This window comes from Scatophagus argus, chromosome 10 (assembly GCF_020382885.2).
Source record: "Scatophagus argus isolate fScaArg1 chromosome 10, fScaArg1.pri, whole genome shotgun sequence".
Lineage (NCBI taxonomy): Eukaryota > Metazoa > Chordata > Actinopteri > Scatophagidae > Scatophagus > Scatophagus argus.
Genome location: NC_058502.1, coordinates 15,455,460 through 15,474,104, shown reverse-complemented (window position 1 = coordinate 15,474,104; position 18,645 = coordinate 15,455,460). Strand labels below are relative to the sequence as shown.

The following is an 18,645-nucleotide window of genomic DNA, read 5'->3' as shown; positions in this document are numbered from 1 at the left end:
AGCCTTCCTGGAAGACCTTTACACCATGACGTATAAATACTCTGCCCTTGCTTCTGGCAAATTTGAACAAAATGGTGGACTTTGCTTCACATGACGCTTCGGAGGAAAGGACATCTCATTAATCTCAAAACTCATTTCCTTGTTTCCTCTCTCTTTCGCATGGTTTCCTTGAATCACTCCATGCTACCTGAGTGGGAGAGACTGACACACAAGTTAGGGCCATGGGTGCACTTTAAGAGACTTGAGATGTACTCAGAGTAAGAGCACAAAGGCAGACCCTTACTGCTTATATAATTCACTAATTTATTTTATATATGTGCTTGCTTCACTGACACCTCTCCTGTTGTTTGTGCTCTTCCTAAACAGCTGGTCCTATCTCCAGGGATTTATTTTTCTCAGCTTTCCAACATCTTCTGCACATCTGTTTGCCTACCTTACTTGATGTGTGAACTGGAGTGTCAGTACAACTGCATATGTGTGGAAATGGATTTCAAAAAGGAAACATCGCCAGACAAAGTGATATCACTGAAAAGGTTAAGTGGGTTTGGGAGACAGTCAGGTGACCTGCAAACTGATTTGGCATGCTGGATTAGGTTCTGAGCACACAGCTCTAGGGGCAGCTTTTGAAGGGCAGGAGCTGTGAACTGGCCATGCACTGTCTGCAGACGGTGCCTAACAGAGCCATAGGAGCAAGTTTGGCTGTCACTGCTGGCTGGTATGCAGCTCACATCTCGCTCCACCCAGAGCTTGAACAGGAGCTCAGCAAGGCCTCTGCACTTCAGCCCATCTTCTCTCCTCAGTGTAACTCAGCCACTCCTGTCAGGCTGAGAAGGGTAAGGGGAAGAAAAACAGAAAGAAAGAGAGAGACATCAACAGTGGTCAGATAGGGTGAGAGTGGAGGAGATAATACATACAGTGTATATATCTTGGCTGTCAAGGCAGTTCATTTACAGCATTTACAGAATAGTTATTGAGAGACTTTGACAGCAGGTGGTCTAAGTGAGAGATGAGAGATTTCAGGAAATTTAAGCGTGGATCTTTGCAGCTTTTCATTTCTCTTTACATTCGTCTTAAAGGGTGGAGGTCACTGTGGTGCTTGTAAGCCTGTTTCATAGGTCATAGAATGTTATAGTTGTGATGACCAAGGAAAAGAAAAATATTTGAGAATGTGACCCATGCAATAACCAACAGGTTACAACCGTGGCATGGCCCCCGTATCAGTTGATGTGGGTTGAAATTGAGGTCTCAACCTCTGTAGTTAGAGGAAGACAGTCCCTGTTGCAACTTGTGGTCTCTTGAGGAGGTGAGGGGCTTTTAATACAGAAGAACATCTGGTTTTAAATCCTGAGTCTGGTCACTCATGACTGAAAAAATGGGCCATGTTTATTGATTGGCTTTTCATTCTTAGCTTTGCATAGGGTGTACTACGTTAAGGCTGTGCTTGCAAGGTAACTTCAGACTAGCTTGTGGGTTTGCACAGAGGATTTAGAGTAAAATACTTTAGTCAAGTTTTGTGAAAAGCCCAGAAGCCTAAGCTCAAATATAATTACTTTGAAATGAAGACAACTACTCTGTGACAGAAAAGCAGATTGTCAGCACTTTTAGTAATGGCATATGTACTCTTCAGCTGTAGCAAGATTGGCCCAAGGGCTTTTTTTAGTGAGTAGCTCACTCTAAAAGTTAGATCTTGGGAAGTTGTATACATGTCAGCACATGACCTTGGGATTAGCATCCAGCAGAGTCTTCCCTTAGCTGGCCTTCTTAAAAGTTAATCTTAATAATCTGTGTGTTTGCAATTGATATGTTCTTCCAAACTGGCAAAAAAGAGCTATATGTAAATTATCAAACAAGTAACAGTAATTTCTCAGATAAATACAAAACATTCAATTCTGCTTGAGGCAGAAATTCATGTGTGTGATTACAGACATATATACAGTATTTTTAGTTTGTAGCTACATTTTGTATCCTCGAAATATGTCTCCATGCGTATATGTTTTCACATCACTGTGCATCTGGTAACAAACATCTACAGCAGTTTATCAGACAGCTGGTCTCACCTACCAGAGACAAGCAGCTTGTGCTGTTTTCCCTCTTTTTAAGAAAAATGCTGTTACCTGTGGAGATATTGGTTTGTCTAGCTGTTCACCTGTCTGTTTTTGTATGTATCCCTTTTGGCATCTGCGTGTTGGATAAAACTGATATTGACGCTGTTTTTCCCTTCTCCCCCAGGCTTTCCCAATGAGCCTGCAGCTGACATTGCTCTGAAGACAGTAAAGAGCTGGATCGAAGAGAATCCTGATACGGTAGGACATGCCAGGGTGGAGCATATTCAAAACAAATAGCTGTTAGTCTGAAGTCAACTATCCATTTGTGCAGGCACTGTTTATTTCATGCTTTTGCTGATTTGCTGTGAGTGTGAATGATTGGACCTCCGCAGTAACACAGAACACTAATTGTCATGCTTCTTTGTATCAGACAGACATCCACCTTCCCCGCTTGATCAGCCATTTAGTTTGTGGTCTGCATGCATATCAAATTAAAAGCCAGTCTGAGACTAATCTGGCCTTAAATGGTCTGTTGACTGTTTAATTGGTATATGCTTGGGAGAGCTATTAAACCCAGAAGACCATAAACACATCAGATGAAGTAATCTGAAATTGGTTTTTGTATTCGATATATTATAATGATGCCTGCCAAGAGCTGAACGCTCAAATCGTCTGGAAATACCATAAGTCATTCATGAGCTGATCTGTCCTAACCACATTGCATTTGGTAGAAAACACATAAAACAAACATCTTGAAAGCATGAGGTACCGTATGAGACATGATCATCTTCAATTTTAGTTATTGGGTGAGAAGCAAAATAGTAATCATTTGAAATGACCAATGACATGATATATCCATCTTCCCTGTGGGAAACTGAAATGGATGTGGACATTTTAATTTCAAAGCCACTTTTGCTGAACATTAAGCTGCGTGATGCTGTAAGGATCTTAACCACAGAGAGGCCGACACTACGGTCTTATTATTCAGACAGTGAGAAAAACAAATACTGCCGTGTTAGTTTACAAATCTGTATTATTCATTTTTAAAATGGCCTTGAGATCAAATGGAATCTGATTTTCAAGTAGTACCTGAAGCCGTTGCAATGAGGTCAATGTTTGTGTTTCGTCCAGTGTCAATAGATTTACATGTGATGTTGTATACACAATATGTCATCTCAAATTAACCAAGTCAAACCCCATGTGAAACTGACCAAAGTTTGAAATGACCAAATTAAAGCTCGGACTACTTTCAATGCACAAAGCTGGTACAATGACATGCATTAGAGAAGGTATTCATCGCCTCAGTATATTTTCATTGAAAGTTTGTGATGATAGAATTGTGTCCAGTTGTCAGGAGGCTGTTGTCAGTGAGTGATGGTAACCTTCGGGGGTCATCTCTGTTTACTGTGACACTATTTATATCTGTCACTATGGATTGAGGTGTTGGATAAAGCTCACAGCATCCCTTAGCTAGTGTTATGGGTGTCGTGAACAGGCAGCCAAATGATTCCAAGCTGCTGGATTACTTTGCAGTTGATGTGCTATGTTTGAGGCACTTGTTCTCTACCTGATGATTTCTGTAAGGTGTACTTGGGGAATCCATCAACACTCTGGCATAAATAAGGTTTTATATAGCTTATAGCTGACTGTAAATAACAAGCTAATGTGCAAAGCTGACTTTTGTGGTTGTGTTGTTGCACATTCAAGGTTGCTACTTGCCGTATGGAGGTTTCACAGTTGCTCTTAAGAGACAGTTTTGTGATGTACTGACTGATAGATATCTGTGGTGTGGGCAGATCAAGTGGAACATATTACAATTCATGGAGAGAGGGGCAGATGTCTACAGAGGCTTCCCTGAAAACTGTTTGGCAAAGCTCCACGAGCACAAGCAGTGGATCCTCAGCTCTAGCCAGACCAAAAGTGAGTAAGCTTTTAATGAGATCAGAGAGAATAAAGTGATACATTTTGCCCAGAAGCAGCACAGTTTTTCCCTTACATTACAAAGTCTTCCAGTCAAACCGCAGAACAACATGCACTGAAGCAGGAGGTCTTCCTTCCAATTGCCGTTATAGCTGTTGCTGTTACTGTTGGCTGTGTTGGCACTTTATTTCACATTAAATGTTGGCATGAGTGCCTCCTGCTTTGTCTGATATGTTTAGAAATGCAGTTTATCACTGCAGCATTTACCCAATTGACACACCCAGCATCAGCCTGATTGATAACTGAGATCATTCTGTTTCAGGCTTCATAAGAAAATTATGACCTCACACATTACTGCAAGCCTTATGTAGAGCGTAGAGTCAATAAACACATTGTGAATAAAAACACAGTGTGAACATTATATTGTACAGTGCTGTGCAGACTGTCATACACGTTGTTTTATTCATTTTTCTCTGTCTCTCCTTGGAGGCAGTCACAATGTGATGAGATGTTCTGTGCTATACCATCAAAAGCTTGCAAAAGTTCAGCATTGCTACAGTAGCTCATCCCACAGATTGCATACAGCTTTCCAAAGATAGAGTGAGAATGAATTGGTTTGAAACCCAGTTTATCATGCACGGAACAATAAGACTAGATTGCTCTGCTCGCTCACTTCCAGCTCCGTGCACCCCGTTCCTGTGGAGCTTGTTGTGGGCGTCCACAGAGACGAGTCATTTCAGGGCCATGATAAGGGGCTCTGCTTTGGGGAAAATACTGCCTTATTGTGGCTGAATTTCAGTACAATGGTCTGGCTGAAGATCTGACATACTGGGGTGGCAGAGTACAGGCCACAGCCCCCCACCCTAACCCCCTCCATGGACACACACACTTTGATTTGATAGCATTGTCTGTGGATATCAAACTGTTTATGTGTGTGTGCATGTGCGCGTTACCCAGCGCTGTACAATTGGTTGTTGTTTATGTACAAGTATTTCCATTTTCTGCTATTTTATACTTCAGCTCCACTGAATTTCAGAGACTCCACTGCATTTATTTGATAACTTTAGCAAGTGGTTACTTTGCAGATTCAAATTAACAATACAGTAATCAACAAATAAATATGAATTTTTATAACAAGTTAAGACAGGAATTCATTCTTAGTTCAGAATTCATCAGTATATGTATGAAGTACATACAGTACAGCCCCCGTTCCAAAAGGGACACTCTGGGACACTCTCTCTTTTTTCTTCCATTCTACATAATAAATACTTTTATTGTTGGTGTTTGAAGTATATTTTGATGTTTATACTTTTTTGCTTCTGTTGTACTTGAATAACATTTTCAATACATGGCTTTTACTTGTAGCAGCGTATATCTGCACTGTAGTATTGCTACTTTATTTAAGTAGTACTTCCTCTAGTTATCCAGTTGAGATACATGTGAATCTGGTAGGTTGTGGTCTCACACACATGGCAACTGGACTGTAATTGTCCACTGACCGAAATGCTCACACAGGAACGTCTGAGGATACTATTACAGGAAATAGCAAAAGACTCCGTGTGCATGTCTCTGTGTCTGAGTGTGTGTGCAAGACAGAAAGAGAAGACAGAAGAAAAAAAGAAAGAGCACACTGCATGATTGATTAGCAGTGAGTTTATCTCCCAGGCCAGCACACTGTAGCCCTGATGCACTTCCAGCACACAAAGGGCCCCAATGCCACTGTGAAATTCACTCTTAAAAGCACCAAGACTACCATTGTAGAAGAATAAACAGCCTTGCCGTGGTCAAGGAGAGCAGATCCTTTAATCTAGAGAGACCTGAGTGCAGAAATGATTCTTCAGATCACAATAGATGAAAGAATAAGGCAGGTCAGCCTCTGCTGCGAGTAATGAAATAGAATATGTGTGTATGTGTAAACAACAGACCAGAGGGCACTAATCTCTTCAAGAATGCATAAGGGGTTGCAAATGTAGAGGCAGTGACAACCCAACACAGCCAGTTCTCCATATGGTATGGAGCAGTTTCCTCCTACTCACGGCACACACACACACACACCCCTCCACTCGTCTGGTTTCAGTTTATTTCTCATTTTCAGATCTAATTTGGTTTAATTCAGGCTTACATAGGTTTAATCTGCAGATGAAAAATGTGGTCTGACACTTTATTTGGCTGCCATGGATGTGCTCTGGATGGCCAAGCTTTCTAATGAAGCTTTTCAAGGGCCCAGCAGCCCAGCATTACTGACACAGCCTTAACACTTGAGACAGATTGGGAGTCTGTAATAAGCTCTGCTGCGCTGTGCCGCTCAGGACAAAATTGATGTGTAGAGATTTCACCTTTCAACACCACTCTGGTCTGGGCTTTAGTATTAAGCACTCTGCTGTGCCTAAGACGCTCCCAAAACAGGTGTTTACATCCCTTTTCCCTTTTCTGTGAATGATCTGTTTACCTTAGTAGCATTTGTCATTTAAGACACCTGATAATAAATTCCATTTCAAGCCTGGGCTGGAAACTTAACAGTGATTTGTGACAAATGTCAAGTGGCTATTAGGAATAAATACAGTATGGTGTATGCATTGTATGATTGTGTTTTTCTGTGTGAATGGATATCAGTTTAGGAGGCCGTCTGGGTTTTGGCAGATGCAGCTATAACATGACAGTATTGAGGAATTCATTGTCATTCAACTGGATAAGATGGATGGTTGGTGCTATTGTGTCTATATTGTGTGGTTCATCTTTAGAAAATGTGAATTACATTTATGAGTATTGTGACCAACTTTATCTTACTGGCATGGTAAGCAGACAGTAAACCACATACGTATGTGCTTCCCATTATCACCTACTATACATGCTGCTTAAAATGATGATGAATTGCCTCAGAGAACACGAAGAGAATACAGAGTCAAAGTCCCATCCCTTTTCCATGTAACCTCTCTTCCATTAGCCTTGTGCCCTCATCCAGACTGTGTATTTTCAGTAGAGGGTTTCTTTCATCAGTCTCTCTAAAAGGCGGAAACATGATAATGCGTGTTATAAATATTATTTGTTAGTATTCCACAACGTCTTTCCTAAGGATTTGATACCAACGTGGAGCTTGGACACACAATGGAAAGACGTATGTGAAGTGTCCACTTATCTTTTAGCAAGTCCTCATTCACAGCATTTCTACTCTGAGGTTTTTACACACTTAGACAAAATCTTTAAATGCTCCTCGCAGCCAGGGGCCGAGATGTGTGCAGGGAATTAATGATGAGTTACTGCATATTCTGTGTCACTGCGACCTAAACACCTTTCCTTAAACTATTCCAATAGGGGTTTCAGTTTTTAGCGAATTTTTTTTTTTTTTTCATAATCTGGGACCATTATTTGGACTTCATGCAGGTCTACATGTTCCATGACAGGGCTCAACAATAAGGATTGCCTGCTTGCCTGCAGCAGGTAAAATGCTCCCTCAAGCTAGCAAATCTAGCAACTCACTTCTCCCATCAGTCAAGTGCTTAAAAAAAAATAAATAAATAACACAAGTAAACAGGTTGTTGTTTTCCAGAGCTGGTGATGGAAGTACCTAAGGCATAGGCCACTTCTCTTCCCTCTCATGTCTGTTGAGAGTTGCACATACAGAGTACCAATCAGGCACTCATGAGAAAATGCTGGCAGGTAAAGACAAACGAACATGTCAGCTGTCATGTCAATGCCACCCAACTAACATAGAGTTTAGTTGGGTGGTGTTCAAGGTTGTAAGAGAAACTCCAGTTTTGTCTTTGGCAGTCTGCCACAATTTTGGGAGCAAGATTAAATATGACAATTAACTTTGTTTTTTTCTTGTTATAAAGTAACAACTAATAGTAAAACAGTTTAAGTAAAAATTGACTTGGCAAAAGCCAAAGTTGATATATTTTAATTGATTGTCCAGTCAAAAGGATCAAAAATCCCGAGATGTTTTTTTTTTTTAGATTTTTTGGCATTTTTTTAGATGTGAGAGAGATGAACTGGTCATTGTAACTGTGAATATTGAGACTATTGATTTCAAGAAGCTTCTTTTACATTTACATTTATATATCTTCTTTTCCCTTATGAAAAGAAAATGTCAATAGAAATACTAAGAAAACACAAGCTAACAAAAAAAATCATCATTTATCCTGGTTTAAATGATAGTGTGTGCATATGTTACTGTTCAGCACAGTGGTAGTTACCCATTTCGATTATGGACTGAAAACCCCAGTAAGTTCAGCTTACAGCGACGAAAGAAGCCCTCTTGAAAAACATTCAGAGAATCCAAAGCTACTGGAATGGAAGCTAACACTAAGTGAGGTGATATGTTAGCTCTCTGTTGTTGTATCGCCCTTCATGGTGTTTTTATTGTCTAGTATCCAGTGAAGAGACTTTTCCAAGTGTGGCATCTGCAGCCGAGGGAGGCACAAATTTGCTCCACGCGTGCCTCGAGGATGCTGATGTGTCGCTGATGGTTTGTGCAGCTGGCATGGTGTTCAAAGCCAGCACTGGGCTTTTGAAGTCAGTGTCTAGCCCCTTTGAATCGTTTTCTGTGACTGAGCGCATCAGGGAGATGTGGCCTGATCAGTAGCTGAGAGCATGACTTAACACTCGACTCCACATACTGTACTGTCTTGTATGGATGGAGTGGATGCAGTCTGACCTGCGAGAGCTGTATTCTCCCTTCAGCCTCCCTGTCAAACACCTTCAGATCTGGCTACAGTAATGCTTTATAGGACGTGTGTGAATGCCTTATTAGTTTTCTCGGTCTGAGAATTACTTTTCTGGCACCAGTGTTAATGCATGCCATGTACTCCAATACATTAGTGACAGCCATTTGGCCTAAGGCAGTAGAATGGGGATTTTATGGCTTTTATGATCTGAAGATTTTATTATCTGGTCCACTCTGGATAATATGATGTGTGCTCTTTGATTCCCCTGACCTTAGGGTGGTGTCATTAAATACTACTAGTTTCAGTATTTAAATAGATTTAAGATGATATGGATCCAATATCTGAATTGACACCAGTGTAAGTTATGTTTTACCTTTCACACTCTATCTGTGGAGGGAAAAGCAATTTTTATTAAGCACTTGTGCTGGCAAAGATAAAGAAAAGTTTATCATGAGCAGCAAAGGCTACATTTTTTCAAATGTTTATCTGAATGGTTTGATTGAGCTCTTGCCTTAAGACAGAAATCCTCTCTGCACAAATGGGGATTAAGCCTATCATTTCTCTATCTTGTCCAAGGACCAAGGTGTTGCTTTACTCTTGGTAATTGCAGAATGATCACCTTATTCTCTGACGTAAGGTGACTTTGAGTCTGAATTGGATTCTGTTCATGCTCTATCTACTTAGGATGAATGAATTAATAAAGGAATAAATAAGACTAATCATAGAATTGATTACATCTGTCTCTCAGACATAAGTAAATAGTGAAAAGCTGTGTGTGATAACAAGGTAGAGCTTAATAAAGCTTTGAATGTAATCACTATGGCTGTTCTTGAGGATTGCAGAGTGAGTAACAAACTCCCTAAAAAGAGAAAAAATCAGGTATGCCTAATTTCCCTTCATGGATGATACAGATCGCTGGTTCTTGTTTGGGACAAAGTAAAACAGCTATTTTTTGTCATGATCTTGTTAGGGACTCCTGCATCTCCAGGTGCTCTTGTACATAAGCACCGAGCGCACCAATAAATACACTCCTCTTCACTCTAACATATGAACACTGAGATAGGATGCCCTCTGAGTTCAGCTCTTACCATTTGTGCAGATACTGTAGTCCCACCTCCATGCTTACTGTGCTGGAACAAGCTATCTTAATGACATGCTAATTGATTTAGTGTACCACAGATAGCGGTAGGCTGGCACGCCATGATAAAGCCAGAGTGGGTCGAGCTATTGGTTCAGAGGAGGACAGGAGACTCATCAAACTCCAACTACCTCATTCATTCTATCTGAACACAATTTTACACCGCAGTACCCCACGCTGAAGCATGGAGACCTTTACTGTCGAGGTGTTGTGTGCGTGTATGTGTGTGTTCGTACAGTACATGAGCCAGTCAGCTAATTTTAAGACCGCCTCAAGTTCGGACAACACACAAAAAAAACTGTCTGCAGCTCATCAAAGCCATTAATTATGTAGTCAATCTATGGCCTGCAGAGACAGATAGTGGCTGAAAAACATTATGATCACTCCACTGTCCTCTCAATCACTTGCTCTGAGATCATTAAATGAGGTCTGGGCCACACACATAACCTTGGTTAGCATTGCAATAAGCATTGAGCTGCTTATTGACGAGTACAACAACAGTAAAACATTTATTGTTGTTTGTGAAGTGAATATGCAAAAGTTAAGTATACCTTTTTGTAGATGAATATGAAGATGACATTTCACTATCTGAAACCAATATTAAATATGAATCAACTGAACTACTACTTCTACTAGGGAATTCTAGTGGAATATGGAGCTCATGCAAGTTCAGTTTTTTTTATAATTTTTCGCAATGTGACATAAGTTATAATTAATAATTAAGGAGTTACCAGTGGGCTACAAGTGTTGCAACTTGTTTTTAATTTCTTTTTTGAACACAGCAGTTTGCACAATGCATAATCTGAGGTAACGTATCTGTTTTTATGGATATGTACAAGTGATAACTGTAATATGATGATGGTGAAACAGCTTTGTTTTATACACCTACATGTAAGCCTACAACGACCTGAATCGGTGTTGTTCAGGAAGCTAAGGTTAACAACATAGTAATGTTATAGCTTCATAAAAATAAGCCAGCCAGATATAATTCAGTAACAAGACCAACATAAAATGTTACGTTGCAAGCCTGCTGTATTACCGTAATGTTTACCGAGACTTATGCCTACACAGAAATGCTTAGATGTGCTCAATCAGCTTTTTTTTCTTTCTTTTTCTTTTTTGGATCAATTCTTTTCCTTTTCTCTTTGCTAATCAGACCCAAGAGCCAGTCATAACCGCAAACTATTTAATCAAAAAACAACATTTTCTGAGAACAAATCTCCACTTGCTCCGTTTTAACTGGATAACTTGTTCATCACAGACAGTGACAGTAATTGCAATGAGCCCAACAGTTTCATAAATATAGAGGAGTCTCGGGTTGGAGTCTATAGTGTTTCTTTTTTTGGAATGCTTGTACAACCAATTTAATGATTTTAATTGAACAAAACGTTGGTTGATGACTGAACTGTGTAACTTGTCATCATGTACAGTGATCTGCTGACACACACAAGGTATACAGCAGCAGAGCAACGTGTAATGTTTTTACGAGAGTCTCTAACCTTTAAAACTTTAGTTTAAATTACTGACAAGCTATTAGTAAGTTAGACAGAAAAACCATGACATTTTCAACAATTCTGAAGTCCACACATCGCACACTAAGCTCAAAGTTGCCATGAAATTTATATAAAGCTGTGAATGGTGGTCACATAGATGACTCATCATGCTGTCCTTCGATTTTCTTTCGCAGATAAGGTGGCCACCTTTTTTTTTCTCCAGAATTCTTAAGATAAAAATACAACCACACTTCAGACTTAGACCTCTTAGAAAGCTGAAAAATCTCTATAGCACTGTCATTATGTTCCACCATGTTTTCACTGATACAAAACAAACCTACACTGCTGCCTCTGCATGTCAGGGTCTGGGAGGCTGTTGCTAACTTGTTGATGCTGGACAGTATTTACTGTAAGTTTTTCAAAACAAAGTCATGAAGCACGGTTTTAAAAGATAAATAAAATCTGGAGTACCTTTCTTGAATTTTATCATGGTTTGCATTAAACTTAATTAATCACCATGCATGGGGGCAGCCTCTTTCACCATTCACAGTTGGATGTTATCAGCCACCCCATCAACAAGCTTGCTTGCACTGTGAATTTTGGACTTCAGAGCAACAGGATACAGTGTGTCTGTTTATGAATGTGGAGCACATATGAAGGACTTCCCGGTGCTACCCATGTTGAAAGGTTGAAACTTAGTTCAGGGAGGAGGGGAGGAGACCACCACAGCGATTACTTTAGCTGTTGCTGTGTGATTGCACAGTCTTTGGCATGTGATTAGGGGGAATGGGCCGTATCTCTCACCATCTCAAAGGGGGATCAAATCAGCCTCAAAGCCTGGCTTCAGGCGGTGGTGCATTTGAAAGTCAATGTTTTATTTCTAAGCATAAATTACTTGATCGGGGCCTTTTTTTGCCCAAGGTTGTATTCAGAAATAAAGGTTGCCACAGTAAAGAGGGGTGAAAGAGGCTCTAGTGTTTGCATATGTAATGTCGCAGATGTCCTGATCAAGTCGATTTTTACGCCTCCACATCGGCGTCAGCTGTGCTGAAGAATTTACTTTTTTGCATTGTTCATACATCCATGCGTTGGTCCATCCATATGTCTTTATGTCTGTCCCTTCCATTCTTGCGAACGCAACAAGTGAGGAAAACCTTGAGGACATTTCTTCAAGTTTGGCAGAAATGTCTGGAGCTCAAGGATGAACTGATTAGAATTTGAAGATCAAAGGTCACACTGATCTCCTGTCCATCTCACTGTCATGAATGTGAATGAATGAATTTCATTACATCTGGCACAAACATCCACTTGGATTCAAAACTAAAGTGATTAGAATTTGGTGGTCAAAGGTCAAAACATTTTTGGCCATAACTGAAGAATTCATATGCTGGTTATGGCAAAACTTCCCACAAATGTCTAATATGATAAAAGCCAGCGGCCGTTTGACGCCCCTGCAAAAAATGTTTTGCCTCACTCCCATTTCTTTTTGTTGCATGTTGAGGCTCTACTTGGAACCTTGTTAAGACCCAGCCATGCAAAATATGATTTTTGGCCATTTTTCAAGTGGTCTTAAACTTTTGATTGGGACTGTATTTCATACCCAAAAGGTGAAAGGTCAATGTGACATCTTAATGTTGTTTTCACATTTCGTCGTATACTGGATTGGTGACACTAATCTTGATTGTACAGATCTTTTGTGCTGCCGGGTTGGTCATGTGGTATTCTGCCTGCTTTGCGTCAACATCCATATTTGAAGCATTATCTACTGTCATCGCAACAACTTCATCAGTTTTATTCTATCACAGCTAGTTGTAGAGGAACTGAGAAGGGTTTTCCAAGATCGCTTTGATTTTATCCCTCACCCACTGTGTTCACACTGTCCAGTTCCAACTAGCATGCCCTTCTTAACAGCTTGTTCAGACTGCTGATCTTCAAGCCTTGATGCCTCCAGCCCAACATACCAACGTGGAGAGCATTACGTTGGCTACTGCAGACTGATAGAATATCTGCATGAGCCTGCTGCACACATGGAAGGATTTGATTGTCCTCAGAGAGAACAGTCTACACTATCCCTACCTGTGTTGTGTAATAATGGTAGTAGCTGTACAGAGTATTAAGAAAATTAAAATAACTTATTACTAAACAGTAGTAATCACAGTAGGTTACAAGCAGGAGGTTCAACCACAATCAGTGGGAGCCTGCGAGATGAGAAAGCACAAGGACTCCGGGGAAGAAGTTGAGTTAGTAACGTGTATTAATGGGACATAAATGTGTGTAGGAGGAAAGGGAGAGGAAGAGGGAGCTCAGAGCATCGTGAGAGATTCCCCAGCAGTCTAAACCTGTAGCAACATAACTAGGGGCCAGCCTAGGCCAGCCCTTACCATAAACTACTAACTACTATATAAGATTTAACAAAAAGGAAAGTTTTAAGTTTACTCTGAAAAGTAGAGAGGATGTCCGTCTCACAATACTCATTTACTCATGCTTTTATTAAATTTCTTCAAAATTTTCATTATGCATACAGTATTATGTGAGTGTGGACAGACATGGATGTAAACTGCAACTTGACTGGCTGGCAGAGACACACAACAAGAGGCAGTAATTCTAGTTCAAACATTTTTCAAAGTGGGGCATGGGTCTCCCCATTGGCACAAAAACTTCAGGGGTGTTTCAGTGAACAGAAATTAATAAGTATTACATTAGTTATGAAAAGGAAATCAAGCGGAATAGCCTAAATGTGTGAGATTTTTTGACAGAGGTAGTTCAGAGCTACAGCAGTTTTGCTGAATTTTACTGGTTTTCCTGCTCTTTCAGAGTCAGAAACTAACAAATGTATTAGGGCAGACATTTTGTATGTATTTGGTGAATTATGAAGTCATGTCAGACAGCACAATTAGGCTATCTTGGCTTAACTGTTGACTGAGTTTGGAATCAAATTTTCCAACATACAAACATTTTCCATTTGCTCACTTGACTGCCTGTCTCTAGAATTTCCTAAATCAACTTGAGACCCTATGATGAGCTATCAAACGTTGCAGTCATCTTTGTACCAACCAGCTGTATATTGAAAGCTATTTAAGATGAGATGAGGATGCTTTTATTTCCAGTGAGGTCCAATTGATTCAGTGAACCATAAAAGGGTATAAATGTTCTTCAAAGTTGTGTTAAAGGTTAAAGCTGTGGTTCAGTTTGAGTCATGCTGAGTTCTGAAGAGCTGATCCCCCATGCAGTTTGCCTTTTTCAAATTGAACTGCAGGAAGAGAGCTGTTTAAAGCTGTGGGCCAGTTTTCATTATTACCAGGTGTGATTATGGCCAGATATAAGCAAGATTATCTCACAGCCTTTGCCTTGCCTCTCATGTGTGTAGTAAGCATTTAAACTATGTCGTTGTTTGACTGTTACATCTACTGACAAATGATTTTCACAGTGCTGATTGACAAGGGCGTCAGTCTCAGTGGGACACAGCCAGAAAGGCTAGCGCAGTAGGAGTGGTACATGTTGTAACTCAACAGGGCTTCGGAGATATGGCTGGGCACTGAGGCCAGCGACATGGTGGAGGAGGGTGATGGATAGAACAGGAGGCACTCACTGTGTGAAGGCTGTAGTACTAGAATTGTGATAGCAGATGCATTAGAAACCATGTCCATACTCATGTCATCCAGTGTATGAAAAGTTTTTAAGACCTTTTTAATCTCTTCGAATTGTAATATTAATTGTTCAAATGAGCTTTGGTTGCTGAAGCTGTAGGCAGGAATGACAAGGCCAAGAGACTACCAAGTGTGTTTACACTGCATCACTATGCAAATGCAAAAATAATTAAGCAAAGTGGCTTACTTTTTCTGATGTTTATAACGGCTGTGTATGTTAACAATGTGACCTAAGCTTGAACCTTCATCAGAGCTGTCCTCTCTTTGCTTTGTGCAATGCTTCAGTACTAGGTGCTATCTCCTGGTCTGTTGTATCCCCTGGCTGTCTGGAGTAATCAAAGCAGGGCAGCATTAATTGCTTGACCCTGGCAGGAAGCCAGGTGGTCTGGGATGGGTCATCACCTGCCTGGGGAAAGGTCACCCCTCATCCTCTCATTGTCCAATCTCCCCTCCTTTCTTTTCCTTCACCCTCTGCCACAATGAAGGACCAGGAAGTTACAGACCACCCTCTCAAGGGGTGACGCAAAGTCAACCCAGCCAAATGCCTGATTTATTATCAAAGCAGCAATACATCTAACCTCAAAGAGTAATATCATTCTATTTGAACTAATAGCTGGCACTGAAATTGGAGCTGCCCACTTTCCATAAACCTATTTCAGTCAATGGTCCCATTCCTATTACACAATGTCTATCTCTATACCCCGGCATAAACATCCTAGAAGGTGCTGTTCCAGGAAGGGCAGGGCTTTGACTCTCTTATGGCTTATACATTCATCAAGCTCATGCCAAGCCAATATCACACTGTCAGAATGGAGCATGTGGCATTCTATCACCATGAGAGGCTGTGACAGAACAAGTCCTTTTCCATTATGCTCTCTGAGGGCAATCTCTGATATTGCCTCTCTGCTCCTCGGTAATGCTGTTTATTTCAGTTGTTTGCACTGGTGGATTTCATGTTGCTAGGTCTCCCTCTCTGGACCCTAACCAGTGTGAACCTAACTGAGTTTGGGCATTACCGTGTCTGTAATACATTGAAGATGGTGGAGCTGCTTTGCTCTTTCTTTCTAAATAACCGTGGGCCCTACCTTTGTTATGTATTCATTGTTGAGCCTATATTTCGGTGTGAAATATTTTAATGGGGTAATAAACTGTATTTCAATTTTAAATCAATAAACAAGTCAACATAAATCCTGTACACTCACCTGCTTTCTCATTACAGGCAGACTGCAGTGCAGGGCTCAAGGTTCTTCGATCTGTGACTGCCGAAGTTTCTCGTTCTCATTTAATAGGCTGGCAGAGGTTTCCTTTTCCTTATCCCAGACATATTAAAGAGGGCATCTGACCGTCCAGGCTCTCCTCTCACTCCGTATTCTGTGTTTTATTCAGTTGAGGCCTTTAAGAAGCTGTTGTCCAGTAGAGTGGTCCCTAGTACACTCCTGTGTTCTCCTCGCCTGGAGCACTGAATTACTATTTATGTGCTGAACTTTGACAGGACACCAGAGGTCTGTCTCTGCTCAACCAGCATAGCTAAAGCAGTGTTGCACTGAAGTTTTACTTGTCTTCTGCTTTTGTGACTTCTTCTTGGCTGAGCAGAAGGTGGGCCAGAGTGGAGCAGAATAAAGTGTAAAAACTGTATGCTTATCACAGGCTGCAGGTTGCAGAAATAAAGAAGACAAACGTATATGTGTTTGTGATACACCGTCAGCTTTCTCCCAATTTCTTTTCAAAGCTTAGACAGTCTAATGTCTAGTACCAGTTTGTTTACCTCAATTGAAACAAGTCAGTGGGACTTGTGGCTATTTTTTAATCACTGTTAACAGTCTCTCCTGACTGCTAAAATGAAAATGTACCCGTTCATGAAGACATTGGATTAGATTTGTTCACAGTTATGGGATAAAAAGCACTCTCGCTCTGTAATGTGAACACCACAGACAGAGTTTTTCATGAAAGCTTTGATGGACATCAAATCTAATCTGAAGGATACAGAGCCAACGTATTCTGGCAAATCTTGCTTGATTTCCTTCCTTTGATGCACAGTAATTCTGCTTTCTCATCTGAAGAGGGCAAACCTCAAACTGAGCAGAGAGGATTTTCTCAAAGAATGAGGTTATACTGCAGACATTTGTTCTTCAGTGGGAACTATTGATTACCTCACATGTCTCTCTAGCTTTGGGAGTTTTCAGCACCTTCATGCCTGAGTTTTCAGTTTGTCCTTACTTGTAAAATCCAGAAAATTCATGACCTAAGTTGAGTATCGAATACAATTTCCTTATTGCCAGGAGCCTTTAATGCAAGATGGCACACTGCCAGATTTTTATTCAACTGTCTAATAAATTTTGGAAATGTCACAAAAAATAAAATGTAAATGAGTTTAATTTCCCTCAGCTGCGTTAAAGAGAATAAAAAGGCCCTTTAAATATGAGCAATCACAGCTTTTGTGAAGATGGCAGTCTTTGAAGAAAATATATTCTATTGATTGCATTGGGGAAGATTTTAATGACATTTGAATATGTCTTCATTTACATACGTCCCATTAGAATTCCTCTAGAAGCTTTGTATTTATTGTGCATTGTGATTTTATTTTTAATTATGATCATAATAAAAATAATCCTTTGTTTTGTTTTTTGAAAAACCCTTTTTGAAGAGTAGTCGAAGGAATAAGGTGGAAAATATATTCCCCGTTCATTGTTTTGCTGTTAATGGTTGGACTGAGCTAAGAAAAAAAAGACTCCACTGAGCCAAATGGGATAATGATTTATCATGGATATACTGACAATCATAAAGATACTGAGAAGTGAAACTGTTAATTTATTAGTGACTGACATCTCTTAAGTCAGCGGGTGTAAATCCTTTGTAGAGCTGGTATGTTGATACAGTAGTACCAGCAGTTACTAATGCTGCATTATAATGTGCCTGTGATCATTGTGGACAAGTGTAATCAGCCATATGCCTGGTGCAGTAAAGATCCTAGTCAGCACCTGTGCTGTTGTTTGTGAGCATCCGAGTCTAATGGCTTATAATACACACATATGAAATACTGTATGAGGTTTAGCTTAGTCTGGCTTCTGGCAGAGAGGCTGGATGCAGCCTGTGCTGTAGTTCAAAGCATAATAATCATTAAATATGCTGTCAGCATGGCTCTCACACTCACAGCCAAGCTCTTGGCCTGAAATGTTGTCCTGTATATCATAAAAGAAGACGGGATGTAATGAAGATAGACAGACCGTCTGAGCTGTGACCTTCAGAATACAGAGAGCACACATCACTCAGCTCGCTTTACTCTCCAAACGCTGTGTTTAGAGGGTTTCTTCTCTCCGTCTCTGACACATCCTCTTTACGTCTAGTATCCTCGGATGTTTACACAGCATGCTGTTTATGTAACACTGGCGTTGGAGGGAAACAATGTACACCAGCCTTGTTTAAAACCCTATAATGCGAAATAATTACCCCCTTTTTGTTGTCTTCTGTCAATACAAACCGAATGAAGTTACAGTCTGACATTTTTCATCCTCATCTGATGGACAGATTGAGGGAGGATCTCTGGAAGACTCTGAGTTTTTCTGCCATTCTCTCAACACGACCTGATAAGACCACATTCATCCTCTCTCCCTTCATCAGCCAGAGGTTGGACCATGACTGAGTTTACCTTGTCACATCATCACTGAGACTTCAGATGTGCTATTGTCTAAACATGCTGCTGATAGCATGCTCAGTGGCAGCTAATAATCTGGCTTTAGC

The 18,645-nt window shown here is 40.4% G+C and overlaps 1 protein-coding gene across 6 annotated transcripts in view; it reads left to right on the top strand.

Annotated features, from left to right (window-relative positions):
* macrod2 (mono-ADP ribosylhydrolase 2) overlaps nucleotides 1-18,645 on the top strand; it is a 393,930-nt gene that overhangs the window by 304,638 nt on the left and 70,647 nt on the right. For all 6 annotated transcript variants that reach the window (XM_046402692.1, XM_046402691.1, XM_046402693.1 and 3 more), the window contains one exon: nucleotides 2,230-2,303. In XM_046402692.1, the coding sequence (XP_046258648.1) occupies nucleotides 2,230-2,303 (74 nt within the window). The remainder of the gene's footprint in view (nucleotides 1-2,229; nucleotides 2,304-18,645) is intronic.